Source organism: Leucopleurus acutus (assembly GCF_964270905.1).
Source record: "Leucopleurus acutus genome assembly, chromosome: 12".
In the NCBI taxonomy this organism is placed as follows: Eukaryota; Metazoa; Chordata; class Mammalia; order Artiodactyla; family Delphinidae; genus Leucopleurus; species Leucopleurus acutus.
Window position 1 is genome coordinate 75,463,102 of NC_139154.1, and position 24,736 is coordinate 75,487,837.

General features: G+C 37.9%; 1 protein-coding gene across 3 annotated transcripts in view; it reads left to right on the forward strand.

Moving 5' to 3' along the window:
- Positions 1 to 24,000, forward strand: part of CCDC85A (coiled-coil domain containing 85A) — a 204,791-nt gene extending 180,791 nt beyond the window's left edge. For 2 of the 3 annotated variants that reach the window (XM_082852366.1, XM_082852367.1), the window contains one exon: positions 23,581 to 24,000. In XM_082852366.1, coding sequence (XP_082708492.1) covers positions 23,581 to 23,670 — 90 coding nt within the window. In that variant the 3' untranslated portion in view covers positions 23,671 to 24,000. Of the gene's footprint in view, positions 1 to 5,584; positions 5,720 to 8,846; positions 8,967 to 23,580 lie in introns of all 3 variants that reach the window. The other variant, XM_082852368.1, reaches the window with a different exon arrangement.
- Positions 24,001 to 24,736: the final 736 nt, after the last annotated feature.

Sequence of the window (24,736 nt, forward strand, 5' to 3'; positions counted from 1 at the left end):
ACAAATGCATTACATCTGATTTATATCTAAGTGGGAAGCCCGTATTTTATATAATAAAATATAAAAACAGTATTCTTTTATTCTTGTTAAAGATGTTTTTTAAATGTATTTCTATAAGGCAAAAGAATGGAAGCTTCCAGAGTGTCAATTAAAATAATTTTACTAAGAGTAATAAATAAAATATAACCATAAAGTAGCAAGAAAATAATCACAATAGCTTCATCTTGCTAGTTCTCTTAAAACTCACATTGTGAATTTTCCTCAGTGAGACCATAAGTAATATAAGTATTCTCTTTTCGTTTAGATGATCTTTTAAAAATTTGAATGGCTTCATATTTTTTCCTTAATTTTGAAGGAGAGGTCAGTTATTTTAAGGACAATACTAGAAAGTATTCCAAATCTCAATTTTCATGGAAAAAGATATTCCAGATATCATGTCATTAAAGAGGAATAGTAGTACCAATATGTTTTATCTTCGTCAGTGATTTGAAGGGATGCTTTTGTTTCCTCATCTAGGGTGTTTGCTTATAGTATTAGAATTCGTGATTTATTTTATTTCATTTCGTTTTTACATTATATAATAATTCTAATACTCAATTTTTTTTTTAATTTTTTGGTTTTTTTTAAATTGTAGTTGATTTACAATGTTAGTTTCAGGTGTAGAACATAGTGATTCAAAACTTTTATATATTATACTCCACTTAAAGTTATTATAAATTATTGACTATACTCCCTGTGCTGTACAATATATTCTTTTAGCTTATTTATTTTATACCTAGTACTTTGTACCTCTTAACTCCCTACCCCTGTCTTGCCCCTTCCCACTTCCCTCTTCTCACTGGTAACCGCTAGTTGGTTCTCTAGATGCATGAATCTGTTTGTTTTGTTATACTCATTCCTTTATTTTTTAGATTTCTCATATAAATGGTAACATACAGTATTTTTCTTTCTCTTTCTGACTTATTTCACTAAGCATAATACCCTCCAGCCCATCCATGTTGTTGCAAATGTAAAAATTTAATTCTTTTTTATGGCTGAGTGGTATTACATTGTGTGTGTGTGTGTGTGTGTGTGTGTGTGTGTGTGTGTGTGTAGACACCACATCTTTTTTATCCATTCATCTATCAATTGACACTTAGGTTGCTTCTGTATCTTGGCTATTGTAAATAATGCTGCTGTGAACACTGGGGTGTGTGTATCCGTCTGAATTTGTTTTTGTTTTCTTCAGATATATACTCAGTAGTGGAATTCCTGGATCATATGGTAGTTCGGTTTTTAGTTTTTTTGAAGAACCTCCATACCATTGTCCATAGTGGCTGCATCAATTTACATTCCCACCAACAGTGTACAGTGGTTCCCTTTTCTCCACATTCTTGCCAACGTTTGTTATTTGTGGTCTTTTTGATGATAGCCATTCTAACAGGTGTGAGGGGGTTGACCTCTTTGTGGTTTTGATTTGCATTTCTCTGATGATTAGTGGTGTTGAGCATCTTTTCATGTGCTTGTTAGCCATCAGTATGTCTTCTTTGGAAAAATATCTATTCAGGTGTTCTATTTTTTATCAGGTTTTTTTTTATATTGAGTTTTATGAGCTGTTTTATATATTTTGAATATTAACCCCTTATTGGTCATATCATTTGCAAGTATTTTTTTCCCATTAAGTACGTTGTCTTTTCATTTTCGTCAATGGTTTCCTTTGTTGTGCAAAAGCTTTTAAGTTTATTAGGTCACGTTTGTTTGTTTGCTTTTGTTTCCTTTGCCTTAGGAGACAGATCCAAAAAAATATTGCTACAATTCATGTCAAAGAGTGTTCTGCCTATGTTTTCATCTAGTTTCAGGGTTTTTGGTCTTACATTTAGGCTTTCAATCCATTTTGAGTTTATTTTTGTATACGGTGTGAAGGAATGTTCTAATTTGATTATTTCACATGTAGCTGTTCAGTTTTCCCAGCACCACTTATTGAAGAGACTGTCTTTTTCCCACTGTGTATTGTTAACTCCTTTGTCATAGCTTGATTGACCGTAAGTGCGTGGGTTTACTTCTGGGCTCTCTGTTCTGTTCCATTGATCTATGTGTCTGTTTTTGTGCCAGTACCATACTGTTTTGATTATCGTGGCTTTGTAGTATAGTCTGAATTCAAGGAGCATGATACCTCCAGCTTTGTTCTTTTTTGTCAAGATTGCTTCGGCTATTCGGGGTCATTTGTGATTCCATATAAATTTTAGGGTTATTTGTTCTAGTTCTGTGAAAAATGTCACAGGTATTTTGATAGGGACTGCATTGACTGTAGATTGCTTTGGGTAGCGTGGACATTTTAACAGTATTATTTTTTCCAGTCCATGAACACAGGATATCTCTCCATTTATTTGTATCACCTTCAATTTCCTTCATCAGAGTTTTATACTTTACAGAGTATAGGTCTTTCACCTCCTTGGTTAAGTTTATTCCTGGGTATTTTATTTTTTTTGATGCAATTTTAAATGGGATTGTTTTCTTGCTTTCTCTTTCTGATGGTTCATTATCAGTGTATAGAAAAGCAACAGATTTCTATATATTAATCTTGTATCCTGCAACTCTCCTGAATTTACTGATGAGCTTTAGTAGTTTTTTGGTGGCGTGTTTAGGATTTTCTCTGTATGTATCATGTCATCTGCAAACAGTGACACTTTTACTTCCTCCTTTCCAACTTGTATTCCTTTTATTTCTTGTCTGATTGCTATGACTAGGGCTTCCAACACCATGTTGAATAAAACTGGCAAGAGAGGACATCCTTGTCGGCTTAGGGGAAGTGCTTTTAGCTTTCAACCCCTGGGTATGATGTTAGCTGTGGGCTTATCATATATGGCCTATGTTATGTTGAGGTGTGCTTTTATTTCCTTATCTATGGTGTTTGCTTAGAGTATTAGAATTTGTGATTTCTATAATGAGTACTTAGCACACAGTAAGTGATCTGTAAGTCACCTCCCACACAGTCTTGATGCAGAGCATTACTTTGCTATATAGCAAGGTAAAATAATTTGCAGAGTACTAGATAATTTGCAGATTACTCTAAGTAACTGTATATAAAGTAGCTGATGAGTACACAGATTTCTATGGGAGTAGTAAGATCATTCACACATGCTTTTTTTTTTTTAAATGAGTCTGGATCTTTGGGAAACTCCAGAAAACAAAGCAAAATAGAATTCCTCAGAGAACAGGAAGTGACTTTCTTAAGGTTGTTGGGAACTGTTCTCCCAATTGATGGCTGGAATCTGGGTTTCCCCACTTTACGCTCTGAAGTTGCCAGAAATAACTCCAACCACTGAGTTATTGAAGGCTTATGTTTTATGAAACTGTCTTCAAAAAATGTCATGATTGACAATTGTAGAGCTAGCAGAGAGCTAAGCCTTCATTGGTATGTAAGTATTATTCAGATATATTTTACTCGAAGGTCAAAAATGATGGCTGGTCTAGACACATTTTTCCATGACCTGAATTAAAACAAGAAAATTGCTGACATGAGTAGAAAGCCAATAATCCTGATTCTAAAAGAGGACCTATTCCTTTAAAATGGTATCATCAAGTAGTTTATTCTTCCATAAAAAACTGGCCCATATATCGCCCCCTCTTACGGGATTAAGATTACTATACAATCTATATTTAATATGTTTAAAGAGAACCTGTTACAAGATACTGAAAGGCGTAGCTATTGCATGTTGTATCAACTTTCTGAAAGTGGGAAAATAAATGACTGCCCTTTTCAGCAGGCCTCTAAGTGGTTATAGATGTTATCTTAGATTCATGGTTATGATAATAAGCTTTGTTACAGTGGAGAGGCGTTGGGATTTAATCTTGCTACACACTAAGGAAGAATGAAAGATGTTCTTATGTTTTACTTGGTTGAATCCAAAAAAGCATGAGATCTGAGAGATGTGTAAGACTTGGAGAGAACCAAATTTAGAAGATAAAACTCACTTGTAAAAAGTCTGCATTAGTTGTTAATGATCATCTCAGAAATAGAACTATGCAGATTGGGATGGGAGGTGAATTTTAAGCCATCAACCATATTATAAATTATTGGTTATAACTCTATTTTTTTTTTTTGCGGTACACGGGCCTCTCACTGTTGTGGCCTCTCCCGTTGCGGAGCACAGGCTCCGGACGCGCAGGCTCATTGGCCATGGCTCACGGGCCTAGCCGCTCCGCGGCATGTGGGATCTTCCCAGACTGGGGCACGAACCCAGGTTCCCTGCATCCGCAGGTGGACTCTCAACCACTGCGCCACCGGGGAAGCCCTGGATATAAATCTTTTCATGATGGAAATAAATTAGACACTGACATATGAAATGATTACTAAAAGAGCAAAGTTTAAATCAGTGTTGCTTTGATGAAATGATCATTATGGTCCAAGTGTAAATCTATAATTTTCTCTGTTATATGTGAGGATTATGTGTGACTTACTTATTTAATAGGTAACTGGTATTGATTTTGTAGATTCAGGAAAAAGTTTTGTGAGTACCAACTGCTGGTCAAGATTGCTCCCCTTTTTCACTTCGCTTAAGACCATGGTACATTTCCTTTATGGTTCAGCCTCGAAAAGTTAGAGAAAAGTCAAAATTAGACCAGTACTATTCACAGTAAAGCACATACTTCTAGGATAATAGATAAATGAGAACTAAAAAATTATATTCTCATTTTCAATCTCCTAAAATTAACTTAAACATTTGGACACTGGAATTTTTGGACTATATTTGCGAATTTTCTATATTTTAAAAATTGTTTCTTATCCCTTAGGATATAGCATTCTTAGATACAGGTCTTAGTGAAAGTTGGCAGGGAAAGGAAATTATGTTCAAATTAGTTCATTTTGCTTCTGATCATTTTAATAAAATGACACAGTTTGGTCATGGCAAAAACCTGAAATTCAGGGGAAAAAAAATTTTGTATTTTCTTTTTATGTCAGTTGTGATGTCTTAGTTCCAACCAGTACAGAAATTTGGGAATTAGCCAATTAATTAGAAATGTTGATAATTGTGTATATGTCCCATATAAAATAGTTACTTTAATGCAATGGCGATCTCTTGGTTCATTATATACTCTCCAGTGTGCAGAAATTTTGCTGAGAATTTGATGCAGTGTCAGTTTTTCTGAGTGTTGAATATATCTACCCAACTTTTGTTTCTTAACATAAGGTCAGAGTGCTCCCAATTGCATTTAAATAATTTCTAAGTTGCGGTTTTAAATACTTGTAAGATTTATGTTAATTCTGTTTCTCACAAATAAAACCAACAAAATTAAGTTGTATAAATAGCTTCCTTTTTCTTTTTTTTCTGGAATTTTGGCATTATCATCTGTCTCTTTTTGATAGCTTGAGAATTAGTTATACCTTTGCCCAAAACTTTTAAAAAAAATCAGCATTAGCTCTCATACACAGGACTTCAGTGAGTTTTTATTTTAATTTTTTCCCTAGTTAGAGGTGCATGTTACAGCTTGCCATTGTGGTCATTGTGGTTCATTTCATTAAGCTTCTTATTCTATATGCTTTCTTGAGACTTGGGAAACAGTATTTTTCTGAGTGATTGTACTATATTGTTCCAAATATAAGGCTACCCAGACTAGAAGGCAACCTCCAACTAGAAACAGCTCAAATATGGAGAAAGGCTGGGGGCCCAGAGCCCGGCGGGTCTGGCAGTGGTGGCAAGGGTGCCGAGGAATAGGACGATGCCTGCCCACTCTCCCGGTGAGTGAAGACGAGTCAGCTGCTGATGTGCTTGTGCATAACCAGATGGCTTCTGTTGCTAGAGGAAAAGTCATACTGGGGGGGAAAGAATAAGTCTGTACCCGTGAAAGAAAGTCACTGTGTGTCCAAATCAGGGAGGGAAGGAGGGAGTAGAGTCTATTTCACCTCCTAAATGGTCGCCTTCAGTGTTTTTTTCTTTTTTTTCCCCTGAACCTGGGGGTGAAAGTTGAATAACCCCAAACACTGGAGGAGGAGGAAAGTACCTGCACCTTTTGTGAAAAGGAGTTTAAAGGTCAGTGGCCATGGAAATGAATTGTTAGACACCATCAGATGTCTCACGACCAGCCCAGAAAATTATTCCTTGCCCTTTCAAATTGACTGCTGACCCAAGAGGTGGTGCGTGCACTGTGTGATCATGTGTAGCCTGAAGATAAGCAACCCCAAAGCTGGGAGTCACATTTCCCATTTTAGTAAGATTTTTTTCTTTTTAAATTCCCTGTCTCCTGAGCCAGCCAAGATACAATTTAAATAAACAGGCTAAATCTTATTGAAATAAACTCCAAGGGACTGTTTAAAATTATTTGTTGGGCTAGTATTTCACCCAGTAGCATATTTTAAAAAACACTTCAGTGAAAAATGTATTATTCGATGGAGAATATGTATTGATGGAGCCCAGAGAAAACTCCGGGTATTGGTCTGATTCTACTAATAAGCACATAGAAATCTAAGCTTTTATTTCATAGTAACTAAATAAGATGTGATAGAATGAGGTGCTTGTTTCTGTTATAATCTAGAAAACTCTTTAGCACCTGTTAGTGTACAACTTAACCAGCATTCAGTAACCTTTGCGGCTTCACAAAAACTACATACAATATAAACCTTGACCTTTCTAGTGATTACCAGTCCAGGGCTCGCAAAACAAGTTTTAAGTAGAACTTTAATCCCTGAATGATAAGTTTTTCTCCACTGGGTAGTTTCCATTGTAGCCTTCATGATGATGATGAAACTTCTTTAATAAAAAAGTATGTTTTTCTGAACAGACAGGACTCTCCTTAAGTTTAAACAATGCTTAATTGCCCAGAGGATTTGGTTTAGGGAAGCTACTTACCATTGATCTCAGAAATTCTCTTAAACCAAAATACCCTGAAAGATAGAGGTCCCGTGCCCAAGGAATAGCAAGCTAGAATTTGGCATGCCTACCATTTTGCCAGGTCTGGGAAGGGAACCTTTGAAACAGAAGGGCTGGGCAGAAAAGGATTTGAAAGGGAGAACTGGAAGGGAGTGTATCCCAGAGGGGGAAGGATTGTTGCCAAGTTAGATTGCCAGTCAGAGGAAGTGGTGGAGTCTAAATGAGAGGGTTCATGTGAACTCTGTATAACCTCAGAAGCCTTTTCCAAAGAGTTCATAAGGGTGATACCAGTCAGGAAAGAGACTAATAGAGGATCAGGGCTTTTCAGGGAAGAAGAGCTTCCTTTATAACTCCTCCGCTTTGGAAATATTTGATCTCTACAAAGGAAGAGGATGCCCAAATTTGGTGGGGGGAGTGTGTGCCTATTATTAACCATCTTTAAACTTCAAACAGTTTCCTTTCTATTATTTGTTTGGGGTACTATTATGTCTGATTTGATCCAAATTACAAATACAGCAAAACAAATATTATAAACATTTTTTTCCCAGAGGGGGTTGGGGCTATAATAATTGTATGTTCTGTTCATCACCTCCTGTTAATTTCATCATTAGTTGCAACGGCAGACAGAAGCTGGAGAGGTCACCTGAATGTCAGATTCCATGGCTTCCTCTCCCTGTTGGCTAGTGAGGGCGGAGGCAGGACCTGACCTGATTGCATTAGGAAAAGAAGATGGCCTCAGTTGGCCTGTGAGGTGGCAAGGATAGCCTTCAAGGACACAGGAAGAAAGGACAGTGACAAGGGAAGGGAGATTTTCCAAGTTGCATATAAATAGTCACCTTTGTAAAACTCAACAGGAAGAGTTAATTTCTCTACAAATAGTGGTGTTTGTGTAAAACCCATACCTGTAACCTGTGCTCAGCTTCTCCCTCCCGTCCCCAAAATGCACAACATAGACGCTCTCCTGTAGATGCTGGAAAATTAACGTCCCAGATCACTGTTTTTTCTTCCTTTCATGATTTCACACATGATACACCTTCCCTGGCTCCTTCTTGGGGGGTTAGATTCATAGGATCAAGTTAAAGGGAACAGTTATTAATCTATTATGAAAAAATCTGTAGATTTGTTGATGGACAGAAATTAAAATCTCTCAGGCCCTAAACACAGGTTTGGGCAATTCCCATTAGACTGTTTTTGCTAGGAGGATAGATCACTGCTGTTCTTTTTCTTTCCTGATCCATTAGTCTTCTTCCCAAGGAACCCCTAGAAAAAGTGATGTTTTTTACTTTTTCCCAGTCCCTGTATGGGTGACTGTGACTCTCACAGGTCAAATTAATAATGCCCGAGTTCTGACTTCTCAGCAGTTCAGTTGAAGAGTCACTACACTGCAAATATGTAATTTGTGATCTGTTTTGTTTTTCAGTTTTTAAAAGTTCATAAAATAAGAGAATTCTTGAAGAAGATGTTGAATATGGTTAAATCTCTTTGGGAAATGTTCCACCATAGGTCTTTCCCTCAAAGAAGGGTTTATAAGGGACACCATTTCTCGAATGCAGCAATATGCCTTTGAGAAATGGTGATGTGTCTGCATTTTCTGAGACATATGGAATATGGCATTTGTCTTGCTGAGTGAGCATGTTTAACTCAGCTGTGGAGTAACTCACAAATTCCCTACTCTTGAGTATCTTTAAGTTTCAAAAAATCATTCTTGAAATGTTCTTAATGGGCATTCCTTAGGGGGCACTGCTCTCTTTGGTAAATCAGAAGTGACATCTGGAAATGCATAGCGATGGCTCTTGGTTACATTTTTTTTTTTTTTTTTCCTGCTGGTCAAGCAGAGAGTGTCTTCCAATTAACAGGTTGATAGCATCTTTGGACAGGCTAGAGAAAATTAACAAAATGGCTAATTCTTGTTTGGCAGTGAAATTGAATATTGAATGACATCTCTGCAGTTATAAACGACCTTTGTTTTAATAACAAAGTTGTTGATTTTCTACTAAGGGTTCTTTTAGGTTGTCATCAGGGGCTGATGGGAGTAACAGTTCACCCAACTCTCCAGCTAGCTTCAGTGGACATACCACACCTTCTCAGCAGCCTGAACCCGTGGTACACTCTCTTAAGGTAACCAACTGTGTACAGCCGTTTATCCAGTACTTCAGTTGTGTTGTGGCTTGTTCGCTATAGTCTGGTAATCCTCACGGTCTCGTTTTAACCATAGATACTTTATTTTTTGAGCCCTTATGGTGTAACTTTTTTTTTTATCTTAAGTTTTAAAGTATGATTTTAATTTTTTCAAACTAATAGTGGGTTTGAATACTTATGGTTGAATTGAATCTCTAGTTTTATCATTTTGTTTTGAGTAATGTGATTCATATCTATCTGCATCGAAGTTGAAGTCTGATGTGCATGTATATTCATATGTGTAAAATACTGTTACAGGTATTTTCTGTGCAATGTTTGTACCATGGATGTCTTCAAATATAGGAAGTTAATAGTTGGCCAAAATAAGGAAAGATGCCATATTTTTCTTTCTTTTTGCAACTGAAGTACGTTGTGCAACTTACTGAAAGTTTTCAAATAAACAAAAACCTACTCTGTTCACCATTAAATAGAAATTAAGTCTTCAAACTCTAGTTAATGCTTTAATGCTTCTTTATAGAGTATTAGAAAATAGGTATATGGTCTTATTCATGAAGATATTTTATTTTTTGCTTATACTTCAGCTTCAGCAATGACTTAAAAAAAGATCTGGCTGAAATTTATCATTTATTTTTCTTTACCAGTAATGAGCTTTCCAATAAGTAAAATTAATAATAAGCAGTGTAAATATTTACCTCTCTGAGAAGAAACGGCAGGCAATAAAAATCTTAAAAACTGAGACAGTTCCTTGAAGTTTCATCAGTTCCAAAGTGTAAAACACTGTCCTCCAAATTATCTATAATTCCTAACATGTAGCCTTGGTCAAACCTTTCTGAGCCATAAAGTAAGTAGAGTGCTTCAGTCCTGCTTTTGCCACATGGGTTTCAACGACTTTTCTAAAATTGTTTTGGTTTCAGAATGACTTATCAACAGCCTGATGATGCACTCTTGTGAAGGGGCCCACGCTTTCCTTGGCATGCAGAAAGCAAAGAAGTAGATGAGAACTGCAGAATATTTACTTGAGGACGACTGTTTTAGCAGTCGCTTTAGCTGCCTTGTTATATTTTGCTGTAACTTAGATGAAATGAGTTTGCTTCTCTCAAGCACATACTGATTGGGCACCGCCCTGTGTCTGGGCTGCTGGTTTATCAACTGGCTTGCTCTCTGCGACAGCATGTGGATACTGTTTAGTACGAACAGCATGCTAAAGAAGCTGTTACTTCGGCGTAAATCAGGCACTAGCGATCTGAAAAGCATTTCCGAAACGGGAAAATGAAGGAGTGGCTTCAATCCTGTAGTATTAGTATCTGCACATACTCCAAAGGCAACACGCTGCCCTGCTTTCCAAACTGTTTGAAACCTGTTTCAGCCTATTGCCTTGTGCAGTTGGAATCAGATCAGTGCAGTGGGTCACATTGCCACCATTCCCAAATTTCTCAAGGCAGCTGTGTTAGTATGGCCTAAAAGGAAGGGGAGGACAAGGAAGAGCTATTCAATTTTCTCTGAATTCATTCTCTAATTTTCATCTAAAATTTTATCTCGAGAGGAAGATACTATGTTTTAATCAGAACACTTTAAGTGTCCTCACTTGGCCAACGGGTAATGCCAAGCAACTGAAGCATCTTGATTGGGTAACTGGAAGCTCTTGAATATAGAATAGGTTCGCTTCCACGAGTTGAAACAGAAATATGTGCAAACATAGCCTCTGGGAAATGCATCTTCAGAACATCTCAGTGTAAAAAAAGGAAATGTAGCCACTCAACGTTTTGTCTTTAAAAGCTACCACTGTAGAGCTGATTTATATCATAAGATTGTTCTGTTCTGAAAGGAATAGTCAGGACAATGGCTCCTTTTCTCATCTTCTGATAAGTTTTTTTAAATGTCTAGGCTTTAATAAACTCCATGGTCATAGCTGTGGGGAAAGCGTTGTTGTAAGCCAGTGTGAGGAGTTAGCCCACTTGTGATAACACCACGTTTTTCTTGCTTTAAAATTCCTAACTATTAACTAGCGCTTCACTTCCTTTAGTAGAAATTAACTGAACTTAAGTACACTTCTCTGAGGTACATTATAAATCGAATTTGTAGGCAAATGAGCTTGTTCCAGGAGTTCTTTAAGTTTTCTGTGAATATTCACTGAGCATCGTCAGTGATTTCCTCTAAGTATAAAAAAAATGTGAACTGACTCTAATATGAGTCGAGTACCAGGATGAGGCTTTCATTTACCACTGTCATATCCTTCTTTAAAGAAGTAGTACCTACATAGTAATAATGGCCAGAAGTTTTGAGTTAATGAGAAAGTAGTTTGTGAGATTATTTATTACAGATTTGAACTTGGGTAAATATCGTTGTAGTCTCAGTATCCATGAACTCGACATGAAGGTCCCACTTCGGGCCTGAGTTATTTATTTTGGTCCACCTGTTTGTTCATTGGTGCAAATTCTCAGGTGACATCTTTAGGTGTGGCTATCAGCACTGACCATGATAACAGCAGAACCAGGGAGTTTAGCAGTGTTACAGTTCAGTGTGGATTCTACAGGAGCTTTTAGAAAAAGCTTTCTTTTGCTACATCAATGATTTGATTTATAAGCTGATGTAGAGAAAACTAAACAGCACTCAAAGCGAAAGTTTTGCCCTCTTTTTTACTACAGAAAGTACTGACGTGAAAATTTTAAAGACATTTTGAACAGACTTTTATTCTCAATCCATTTAGTGATAATTTAGAGAAGTAGAACCTAAAATTGTTTAAAAGCATCTCATTCCCAGATGAAAAACTGAAAAATATTTAGTGTTGCTCAAATATTTTCACAACTGGGGAGCCATTGCCTCTCTTTGCTTCTGTCAAAGAGCTGTGGCCTAGTCCTTTCGTAGGCACCAGAAACATGTCTAGGAAAGAACTGTGAGGTCACTAGTGTTAATGTTAACAAAAAGTTCTTATGCTACATATTTCTGGGTTCTGACCAGTTTCAGCTGTGACTATTACCTTTTTTAGTCATTTTTTTTCTTTAGGCCGTGTCTACATATCATCTGGACTGTTGAGCAATATAATTAATTAATTACATGCCAGTCTTTACAATGGAGCAAGAATTATTGACTGTCTCCAAATGGTTGACAATCAAGTTTATCTTAATGACCAAAGTAACTAAATGCATCTAATTGTTAATGAATTCAATTGACTATTAGTGATGCAATAGATTGCTGTTAGTGGCCATTTGAAAATCAAGTAGGATTCAGATAGCTTTCAGAACAATCAACTCTTTTAAAAGATTTTGCCATATGCTAATCCACTCTGATATGCAGACATGGAGAAAACTAAAGGTTTTTACAAAGTGGAGCTCCTTGATTTTTATTCATAACTAACAAGTTTTTTTTTCCATGTGAAATTTGCTTTTCTTTTTCAACAAATCCAGGTCTTGGATGTTCAGGAAACTATAGATCGTCAACAGGGTAAAGAGTATGAACATGACCTTAGTGAGACAGAAAAAGCTATAGTCAGAGAAATGTGCAATGTAAGTTTAATGTGCTTTATTGTGTATTCTATGTTGAAAACCTCATCATAGCTTAGTTATTGCTTCATGAATACATTCTTTTTAAAATGCTGGCCAAATGCCTTTATATTTTTATGTGAAACTAAAACCAACCTTCCCTTGATTTTCTTTAGTAAATGTTATTGCAGTTTTATTAACACAGTAATCATGTTGTAAAATATTCAGGTAAGCAAGCATCAGCCAATTCTGTGTTGCAGAATGAATTGTGAAAGTTTTTGAATAAATTTTCTAAAATGTTACTAGTTTTGATAAAATAAGTTTCCATTTCATAATTTTCCTTAATTATGTTTAAAAACCTGTGATAAACAAAGAAAACACAACCTTCTTCAGATTATTTGTAACTAGGGGAAAAAAATCCCTATCTTAATAGGTAATATTTGCTTAGTTCTTCATGCATATGATATGTGTGCTCCTGTCAAGCAGTATCTTTACCTCTCAGGGGTTGATGCAAGCTCAAAATAGTGAGAGGTAGATAGATACGAACTTAAGAGATAGTTAGCTACACAGAAATCTACCTTATGAAGTCATAGAAAAGCACAGTTTAAAAAAAAAAAGACATGCTATTTTCACAGTGCACAGCCTATGTAATCATTATTGCGGTTTGGATTGGATTAACTGAATTTTAGTTTAGTAATATGCTTGGATGTAACATTTGATCAAGAATATAATTTGTGAAGCTTGTTAAAAAGCTAAGTAGAATATGATAGGGGAAGACATTTCTTAAAAGCAAAAATTCATGGCCGATTATTTTAAGCACTGATTTGAATTGGCTTTATACTGTACTTTTATCCCTATAGTCTTTGTTCATTAGGGTATCAAAATTGCTTGGAAATACCCTTCAGCTTTAGGCTATTAGGACCAGCTATCTCATTTATGTACCTCCCTGAGGTGTTCCTGGAATCCCGTAAATGTTAAATTAGGTCCCATGGGCATTTTAACACTCTTGCCCCAGCACATATAGGCTCCTGCTTGCTTGTGTTGTGGCTGCTTTTCTTTCCTACCTATCTGTTTTTGTCTGTTTTCAAAAGGTCGTTGGTTCTAGATGTCATAATTTCCTAAATGCATCACTGTTCATCTTCTGTAGCTTTTCGCCTGTCCTTAAGGTTTTCAAGTTGAACATTTCCCTCAGATAAATTTTCAAGTTCAGACATTAGGAATTGTAAAACTAGAAGGGACCGTAGAAGGTCACACCTCCAGTGGTTCTCAAAGAGTCATATGAGGCTCCTTCATAATTCAGAGGTCTGGGTTTCACCCCAGATCATGCAGTTGGGTTAGGAAGTCCTCAGTAAGAACCCCATACTTGCATTTTATATTTGAAGAAACTAAGATTCTGAAACTAAGTTACTTGCCCAAATTGTTCTCTAAGGAACAGTGAAGTCAGATGTATACCCAGATTTTCTCTGAGGACCAGCCCTTTCCACTTTCCCAAGTGTAGTTAAGCTAGGCACTGCCATTTTCTTTCCTCAAGAATGGAAATCACCGTATTGGGTGGCCCAAAAATTTCGTTTGGGTTTTTCTGTAACATCTGGTCAGAAAAAACCAGAACGAACTTTTTGGCCAACCCAATAGCTTGCAGAGGAGGCCATCTCCATTGTGCTTAATGGCAGAACTTCTGTAAAGAAACAGCAGGACTGTTTTTTGAGGAAAGATTTTTAGATATTAGAAAAGTTATTTCTGAGTCGTAGAAGCGACCCACTAATGAACTGGATCTTGACTCGTTTTGCATTGATTTTTGCTCACCTGTATTTCCAGAAATCCTCCATTGTCCTCCTCGTGTACCTTCAGAAGTTTTCTAGGGCAACTTTTATCACCGAAATTTGAGAAAAAAATGTAGTTCAAATCTGATTATTAGCACTCTTATATTTGGAAACTATTTAAAAGCTAAGAGAAAAAACTGTTGATTTAAAATATTTGTGTCGAGACGAGGGGAAGAAGGTGGAAGAGTAAGACGCGGAGATCACCTTCCTTCCCACAGATACACCAGAAACACATCTACACGTGGAACAACTCCTACAGAACACCTACTGAAGGCTGGCAGAAGACCTCAGACCTCCCAAAAGGCAAGAAACTCCCCACGTACCTGGGCAGGGCAAAATACCTGGGCAGGGCAAAAGAAAAAAGAATAAACAGAAACCAAAGAATAGGGACGGGACCTGTACTACTGGGAGGGAGCTGTGAAGGAGGAAAGGTTTCCACACACTAGGAAGCCCCTTCGTGGGCAGAGACTGCGGGTGGCAGAGGGGGAAGCTTCGGAGCTGCGGCGGAGAGCACAGCCACGGGTGCGGAGGGCAAAGCGGAGAGATTCCCGCACAGAGGATCGGTGCCGACCGGCACTCACCAGCCTGAGAGGCTTGTCTGCTCACCCACCGGGGCGGGCGGGGCTGGGAGCTGAGGCTCAGGCTTCGGTCGGAGCGCAGGGAGAGGACTGGGCTTGGCGGCGTGAAAACAGCCTGAAGGGGGCTAGTGCGCCACGGCTAGCCGGGAGGAAGTCCGGGGAAAAGTCTGGACCTGCTTTCTTCCCTCTTTGTTTCCTGGGGATTAAGAGCGCTGCTTAAAGGAGCTCCAGAGACGGGCGCGAGCCGGGGCTATCAGCGCGGACCCCAGAGACAGGCATGAGATGCTAAGGCTGCTGCTGCCGCCACCAAGAAGCCTGTGTGCGAGCACAGGTCACTATCCACACTCCCCTTCTGGGGAGCCTGTGCAGCCCGCCACTGCCAGGGTCCCGTGATCCAGGGACAACTCCCCCGGGAGAATGCACAGCGCACCTCAGGCTGGTGCAACGTCACGCTGGCCTCTGCTGCCACAGGCTTGCTTGCACTCCATACCCCTCCCTCCTCCCAGCCTGAGTGAGCCACAGTCCCCGAAGCAGCTGCTCCTTTAACCCCCATCCTGTCTGAGCAAACAACAGACACCCTCTGGTGACCTACATGCAGAGGCGGGGCCAAATCCAAAGCTGAGCCCCAGGAGCTGTGAGAACAAAGAAGAGAAAGGAAAATCCCTCCCAGCAGCCTCAGGAGCAGCGGATTAAATCTCCACAATCAACTTGATGTACCCTGCATCTGTGGAATACCTGAATAGACAACCAATCATCCCAAATTGAGGAGGTGGACTTTGAGAGCAAGGTTTATGATTTTCTCCCCTTTTCCTCTTTTTGTGAGTGTGCATGTGTATGCTTCTGTGTGAGATTTTGTCTGTATAGCTTTGCTTCCACCATTTGTCCTAGGGTTCTATCCGTCTGTTTTTGGTTTTGTTTTTTTTCATTTTTTAAAAAAAAATATTTTTTCTTAATTATTTTTTATTTTAATAACTTTATATTCTTTCTTCCTTTCTTTCCTTCCTTCCCTCCATCCTTCCCTCCTTTCTTTCCTTCCTTCCTTCTTTTTCTTTCTTTCTACTTTTTCCCCCTTTTATTCTGAGCTGTGTGGATGAAAGGCTCTTGGTGCTGCAGCCAGGAGTCAGTGCTGGGCCTCTGAGGTGGGAGAGCCAACTTCAGGTCTCTGGTCTATAAGACACCTCCCAGCTCCACATAATATCAAGCGGCGAAAATCTCGCAGAGACCTCCATCTCAACACCAGCACCCAGCTTCACTGAACGACGAGCAAGCTACAGTGCTGGACACCCTATGCCAGACAGCTAGCAAGACAGGAACACAACCACACCCATCAGCAGAGAGGCTGCCCAAAATCATAATAAGGCCACAGACACCCCAAAACACACCACCAGACGTGGACCTGCCCACCAGAAAGACAAGATCAGCCTCATCCACCAGAACACAGGCACTAGTCCCCTCCACCAGGAAGCCTACACAACCCACTGAACCAACCTTAGCCACTGGGGACAGACACCAAAAACAACGGGAACTATGAACCTGCAGCCTGCAAAAAGGAGACCCCAAACACAGTAAGATAAGCAAAATGAGAAGACAGAAAAAACACACAGCAGATGAAGGAGCAAGATAAAAGCCCACCAGACCTAACAAATGAAGAGGAAATAGGCAGTCTACCTGAAAAAGGATTCAGAATAATGATAGTAAAGATGATCCAAAGTCTTGGAAATAGAATAGACAAAATGCAAGAAACATTTAACAAGGACCTAGAAGAACTAAAGATGAAACAAGCAACGATGAACAACACAATAAATGAAATTAAAAATACTCTAGATGGGATCAATAGCAGAATAACTGAGGCAGAAGAACGGATAAGTGACCTGGAAGATAAAATAGTGGAAATGACTACTACAGAGCAGAATAAAGAAAAAAGAATGAAAAGAACTGAGGACAGTCTCAGAGACCTCTGGGACAATATTAAATGCACCAACATTCGAATTATAGGGGTTCCAGAAGAAGAAGAGAAAAAGAAAGGGACTGAGAAAATATTTGAAGAGATTATAGTTGAAAACTTCCCTAATATGGGAAAGGAAATAGTTAATCAAGTCCAGGAAGCACAGAGAGTCCCATACAGGATAAATCCAAGGAGAAACACACCAAGACACATATTAATCAAACTGTCAAAAATTAAATACAAAGAAAGCATATTAAAAGCAGCAAGGGAAAAACAACAAATAACACACAAGGGAATCCCCATAAGGTTAACAGCTGATCTTTCAGCAGAAACTCTGCAAGCCAGAAGGGACTGGCAGGACATATTTAAACTGATGAAGGAGAAAAGCCTGCAACCAAGATTACTCTACCCAGCAAGGATCCCATTCAGATTTGATGGAGAAATTAAAACCTTTACAGACAAGCAAAAGCTGAGAGAGTTCAGCACCACCAAACCAGCTTTACAACAAATGCTAAAGGAACTTCTCTAGGCAAGAAACACAAGAGAAGAAAAAGACCTACAATAACAGACCCAAAACAATTAAGAAAATGGTAATAGGAACATACATATCAATAATTACCTTAAATGTAAATGGCCTAAATGCTCCCACCAAAAGACACAGATTGTCTGAATGGATACAAAATCAAGACCCATTTATATGCTGTCTACAAGAGACCCACTTCAGACCTAGAGACACATACAGACTGAAAGTGAGGGGATGGAAAAAGATATTCCATGCAAATGGAAAACAAAAGAAAGCTGGAGTAGCAATTCTCATATCAGACAAAATAGACTTTAAAATGAAGACTATTAGAAGAGACAAAGAAGGACACTACATAATGATCAAGGGATCGATCCAAGAAGAAGATAAAACAATTGTAAATATTTATGTACCCAACATAGGAGCACCTCACTACGTAAGGCAAATACTGACAGCCATAAAAGGGGAAATCGACAGTAACACATTCATAGTAGGGGACTTTAACACCCCACTTTCACCAATGGACACATCATCCAAAATGAAAATAAATAAGGAAACACAAGCTTTAAATGATACATTAAACAACATGGACTTAATTGATACTTATAGGACATTCCATCCAAAAACAACAGAATACACATTTTCTCTAGTGCTCATGGAACATTCTCCAGGATAGATCATATCTTGGGTCACAAATCAAGCCTTGGTAAATTTAAGAAAATTGAAATCGTATCAAGTATCTTTTCTGACCACAATGCTATGAGACTAGATATCAATTACAGGAAAAGATCTGTAAAAAATACAAACACATGGAGGCTAAACAATACACTACTTAATACCGAAGTGATCACTGAAGAAATCAAAGAGGAAATAAAGAAATACCTAGAAACCAATGACAACGGAGACACGACAACCCAAAACCTATGGGATGCAGCAAAAGCAGTTCTAAGAGGGAAGTTTCAAACAATACAATCCTACCTTAAGAAACAGGAAACATCTCAAATAAACAACCTAACCTTGCACCTAAAGCAATTAGAGAAAGAAGAACAAAACAACCCCCAAGTTAGCAGAAGGAAAGACATCATAAAGATCAGATCAGAAATAAATGAAAAAGCAATGAAGGAAACGATAGCAAAGATCAATAAAACTAAAAGCTAGTTCTTTGAGAAGATGAACAGAACTATAAACCATTAGCCAGACTCATCAAGAAAAAAAGGGAGAAGACTCAAATCAATAGAATTAGAAATGAAAAAGGAGAAGTAACAACTGACACTGCAGAAATACAGAAGGTCATGAGAGATTACTACAAGCAACTCTATGGCAATAAAATGGACAACCTGGAAGAAAGGACAAATTCTTAGAAATGCACAACCTGCCAAGACTGAATCAGGAAGAAGTAGAAAATATGAACAGACCAATCATAAGCACTGAAATTGAAACTGTGATTAAAAATCTTCCAACAAACAAAAGCCCAGGACCAGATGGCTTCACAGGCGAATTCTATCAAACATTTAGAGAAGAGCTAACAGCTATCCCTCTCAAACTCTTCCAAAGTATAGCAGAGGGAGGAACACTCCCAAACTCATTCTACGAGGCCACCATCACCTTGATACCAAAACCAGACAAGGATGTCACAAAGAAAGAAAACTACAGGCCAATATCACTGATGAACATGGATGTAAGAATCCTCAACAAAATACTAGCAAACAGAATCCAACAGCACATTAAAAGGATCATACACCATGATCAAGTGGGGTTTATCCCAGGAATGCAAGGCTTCTTCAATATACACAAATCAATCAATGTGATACACCATGTTAACAAACTGAAGGAGAAAAACCATATGATCATCTCAATAAATGCAGTGAAATCTTTCGACAAAATTCAAAACCCATTTATGATAAAAACCCTGCAGAAAGTAGGCATAGAGGGAACTTTCCTCCACATGATAAAGGCCATATATGACAAACCCACAGCCAACATCATCCTCAACGGTGAAAAACTGAAAGCGTTTCCACTAAGATCAGGAACAAGACAAGGTTGCCCACTCTCACCACTCTTATTCAACATAACTTTGGAAGTTTTAGCCACAGCAATCAGAGAAGAAAAAGAAATAAAGGGAATCCAAATTGGAAAAGAAGAAGTAAAGCTGTCACTGTTTGCAGACGACATGATACTATACATAGAGAATCCTAGAGATGCTACCAGAAAACTCCTAGAGCTAATCAATGAATTTGGTAAAGTAGCAGGATACAAAATTAATGCACAGAAATCTCTGGCATTCCTATACACTAATGATGAAAAATCTGAACGTGAAATCAAGAAAACACTCCCATTTACTATTGCAACAAAAAATATCTAGAAATAAACCTACCTAAGGAGACAAAAGACCTGTATGCAGAAAATTATAAGATACTGATGAAAGAAATTAAAGATGATACAACTAGATGGAGAGATATACCATGTTCTTGGATTGGAAGAATCAACATTGTGAAAATGACTCTACTACCCAAAGCAATCTATAGATTCAATGCAATCCCTATCAAACTACAACTGGCATTTTTCACAGAACTAGAACAAAAAATTTCACAATTTGTATGGAAACACAAAAGACCCCGAATAGCCAAAGCAATCTTGAGAACAAAAAACGGAGCTGGAGGAATCAGGCTCCCTGACTTCAGACTATATTACAAAGCTACAATAATCAAGACAGTATGGTACTGGCACTGGCACAAAAACAGAAAGATAGATCAATGGAACAGGATAGAAAGCCCAGAGATAAACCCACGCACATATGGTCACCTTATCTTTGATAAAGGACGCAGGAATGTACAGTGGAGAAAGGACAGCCTCTTCAATAAGTGGTGCTGGGAAAACTGGACAGGTACATGTAAAAAGTATGAGATTAGATCACTCCCTAACACCATACACAAAAATAAGCTCAAAATGGATTAAAGACCTAAATGTAAGGCCAGAAACTATGAAACTCTTAGAGGAAAACATAGGCAGAACACTCTATGACATAAATCACAGCAAGACCCTTTTTTGACCCACGTCCTACAAAAATAAACAAATTGGACCTAATGAAACTTCAAAGCTTTTGCACAGCAAAGGAAACCATAAACAAGACCAAAAGACAACCCTCAGGATGGGAGAAAATATTTGCAAATGAAGCAACTGACAAAGGATTAATCTCCAAAATTTATATGCAGCTCAATAACAAAAAAACAAACAACCCAATCCAAAAATGGGCAGAAGACCTAAATAGACATTTCTCCAAAGAAGATATACAGACTGCCAACGAACACATGAAAGAATGCTCAACATCATTAATCATTAGAGCAATGCAACTCAAAACTACAATGAGATATCATCTCACACCGGTCAGAATGGCCATCATCAAAAAATCTAGAAACAATAAATGCTGGAGAAGGTGTGGAGAAAAGGGAACCCTCTTGCACTGCTGGTGGGAATGTGAATAGCCACTATGGAGAACAGTATGGAGGTTCCTTAAAAAACTACAAATAGAACTACCACATGACCCAGCAATCCCACTACTGGGCATATACCCTGAGAAAACCATAATTCAAAACGAGTCATGTACCAAAATGTTCATTGCAGCTCTATTTACAATAGCCAGGATATGGAAACAACCTAAGTGTCCATCATCGGATGAATGGATAAAGAAGATGTGGCACATATATACAGTGGAATATTACTCAGCCATAAAAAGCAACAAAATTGAGCTATTTGTAATGAGGTGGGTGGACCCAGAGTCTGTCATACAGAGTGAAGTAAGTGAGAAAGAGAATGACAAATACCGTATGCTAACACATATATATGGAATTTAAGAAAAAAAAATGTCATGAAGAACCTAGGGGTAAGACAGGAATAAAGACACAGACCTACTAGAGAATGGACTTTAGGATATGGGGAGAGGGAAGGGTAAGCTCTGACAAAGTGAGAGAGTGGCATGGACATATATATACACTACCAAATGTAAAATAGATAGCTAGTAGGAAGCAGCTGCATAGCACAGGGAGATCAGCTGCGTGCTTTGTGCCCACCTAGAGGGCTGGGATAGGGAGGGTGGGAGGGAGACACAAGAGGGGAGAGATATGGGGACATATGTATATGTATGACTGATTCGCTTTGTTATAAAGCAGAAACTAAGACACCAGTGTAAAGCAATTATACTCCAATAAAGATGTAAAAAAATAAAATATTTGTGTCACCATGGTAAGTTATATATCAAAAACACATAGCAAATATTGGAGATTAAAGAAAAATACAGATTGTGAGACAGTTTCATAGTTTGTAAGAAATAACTTACGTAAGATTATGAAACCTGTTAGAGGAACTATGTGCTTTTACAGTAACGTCACAGAAATGTAAAGCTTTCTCAGAATGTGATAGCCGTTAAAAGACTCAGAACTTGTTTTATCTCAGTGTATGGTATTCTTTCTGAAGATAAGTTAACATCTATACAATGGAAAGACTCTTCTTCACAGCACCAAGTGCTTTTATTCTCTTCCCAAGCTATACCCCAAACATACACTGCCCTCTAAGAAATAGTAAATCTATCTTGTAGTAATGGTTTTATCTTAGTTATCTTAGGTTTGTCTGTTTGGCTCTTGTCAATTCCCTGAGAACAGCTGAAATACTTGACTGGTCATCTCAGATACCCACCTGTTCTGCTTTCAGTTAATGAGTCACTACTCCGTGTCCGCCTTAATATTCTGTATCCTTGGCTTATTTCAGAGTTCTGCCTTCTCTGAGTTTCCTTTCACCACATAGTAATTTCAGGGTTAAGGCCCCTTGCATTCTACATTTGAATACTTGAAGAGGGGTAGCATTTTTGAGTTGTAATCATCTACTGCCTTACGCCCCTGATCATTTGGCTCTATCCTCTGCTTCTAACCAAGACATCAAAGCGTTCTGGGTAGATGTAATTATGTATACCATTTAAGGGCTAGAAAGGCAAAGTCCATAGCATTCCTTGGCTTCCTGATTCAGAATTTGTGCCTCTTTAGTCAGTGTACTGAGAAATGACACTTTCCTAGCTCCCTTGGGTACAATTTGAGCCATCCATTGCTATATCATTCCTTTCCAAATAGTTAAGGACCATACTACAGTTCCCTTCAAATATGACAATATCTCCATCACAGAGTTGTGCCTGCTAAAACAGAGAGACTAATAGTTACATGGGCTTCGAAATGAAGGTAGACAGAACCCTATATATTCTTATGTAGTACTGTGAATAGTACTTGGCTTCCCTGGAGTATCTGCTCTTTTTAAAAGAGAAAACAGAGAAACACAATCTATGAATAATTAACGAACCAACGGGTTTGTATTCATGTTAGAGCAATGTAAATTTTTGTGGAATTAATCAGTCTGATCATAATCCTAATAGTGAAACACTCTAAGAGGGTTATGACTTACTGTGTGTGTTTCCTAATTAATGTTAGTATACTGGTATGTTGTTGTTGAATTCAGTAACAATTACTTATTAATCTCACCTTTTGCTACTGTCCCTTTAAAATGGACCAGTTTTTAGCATATTGTAATTGTATCTATTTTAGTGACTCTTGAATTTATTCTTATCTTTTCCCTGCATCTGTATGCTTTCTGTTGTGGTAATCCGAGATACCATATTGGGTAGCTAAGCTTTATGATAACTGAGGCCCCCATTTCGCAGGGGAAACCAGGGAACTCTACCACTGACCCTTAATGCTACCACCTCAGGGACTTTAAACCACTAAGGACAATGAAGGAGCGTTTGTTCTTAGCTATTTAACATTTTGGTATCCCTGATTTTAGAGGTATAATATAGGAACCAGGATGATTTTGCTCATGTGTTCTTAATTCTGGCTAGATATTAGAATCATGTTGAAAGCTTTTAAAACAAAAAATAGATGACCATACCTGTCTGAGAGTAACTCCCAGTGTGCAGTGTGCAGCTAGAGTTGAGGACCACTCTCACAGCTAGTGTAAGCTGGCACGTCATTCTTTAATTCTGACCCTGGTTGCTAACAAAGCGTCGTAGTCCCATCTGTTGAGCAGTTCTTGTGATTTAGAAACTTGTATCACATTTCATTTTGTGTTTGTGTTTGACAAAATATGTGAATATTTTGTCTCTTGTCTTATATTCCTTTTTGTCCCTCTCATAGATTCCCGCTTAGAACAAAAAAACATATACATGTCTTTGTGGAGGAGGACAATTAAGATGCTTACTTTTTTTTCTTCTTAAGGTTGTATGGAGGAAACTTGGAGATGCTGCAGGTTCGTGTCCTGGAATTAGGCAGCATTTGTCTGGAAACCAGTACAAAGGACCCATGTGAGAAGGACTCTCTTTCAAACATGACATCACCACTGCCAGAGAGACAGAAGAAAAGAGTGGATTTTCACAAACCTGGACTCATGGAATAACATGGAGTGATTGTACATTGCACATATTTTCCCTCTAAAATCTTTAGTGTAACTGAAGTTGTGTTTTGTCTCTCACTTCAATGTTCACAACAGTCAATCTCAAACAAGGTAGCTTTGAAAATCACCATTTTGGTACCAATATTTTCATTAGAACTAAAAGTTTTTGACTCTTCAGATGGAAAATTGTAATTGGGAAACCTGCATGATTGGAAGAGTCCAGTAGAGCCTCTGTGGTTTTGATAGAATTGAATCATTGCATATAATGGTGGGAGTGTTCTACCATATTGTTCAAGATAAGAGGTGGTTTCCAGCTTCCCAAGTTGGAGAGTTGGTCACCTATTATATTTTAGTTAATAAAATACTAGTTCCTGATGCATAATTGATTTGAACGCAAGATAAGATTAGGTTTCTGGGATTTCGTTTTGACTTTTGAGGTGCTAAAAATACCACATAAATTTTCCTTACCAGCTAGGAGGGTAGCAGGACTTTGTCAAGTGCTTATCAGTGAGTACCATTTATTTTAATTGATCAAAGTAAATATATCTTTTCTTTTCATCTTAATGTATTGCTCATGAAGACACATCTTGGGAACACATCAACCTCCATCTTCAGTGTATTCATTAATGTTAATATTAACAGTTTCAATTAAAGAACAAGCAAACAATTTTTCTAAGTGTTTCCAGCCGTGAGATGTTAATTTCTACAATTTAATTTCTAGACATGCTGTTATACTTAATAAACTTTCTGTGAACTTTAAAATATTGCACTGCATTTATGAAAAAAGCTTTCTTAGCCTACAGCAGTTATCTAACATTTTATGTAACTGACGCATGTCCTTCATTATTGAAGCTAAAAGCTCTTGTTCAGATTGCTTGAGGTTTGAAAAGGAGGTGTGCTAGCTTTGCTTTGCTTTCCTTATTTTTGGTGTATATATATATATTTTATATATATATATATATAATATATATATATATATAA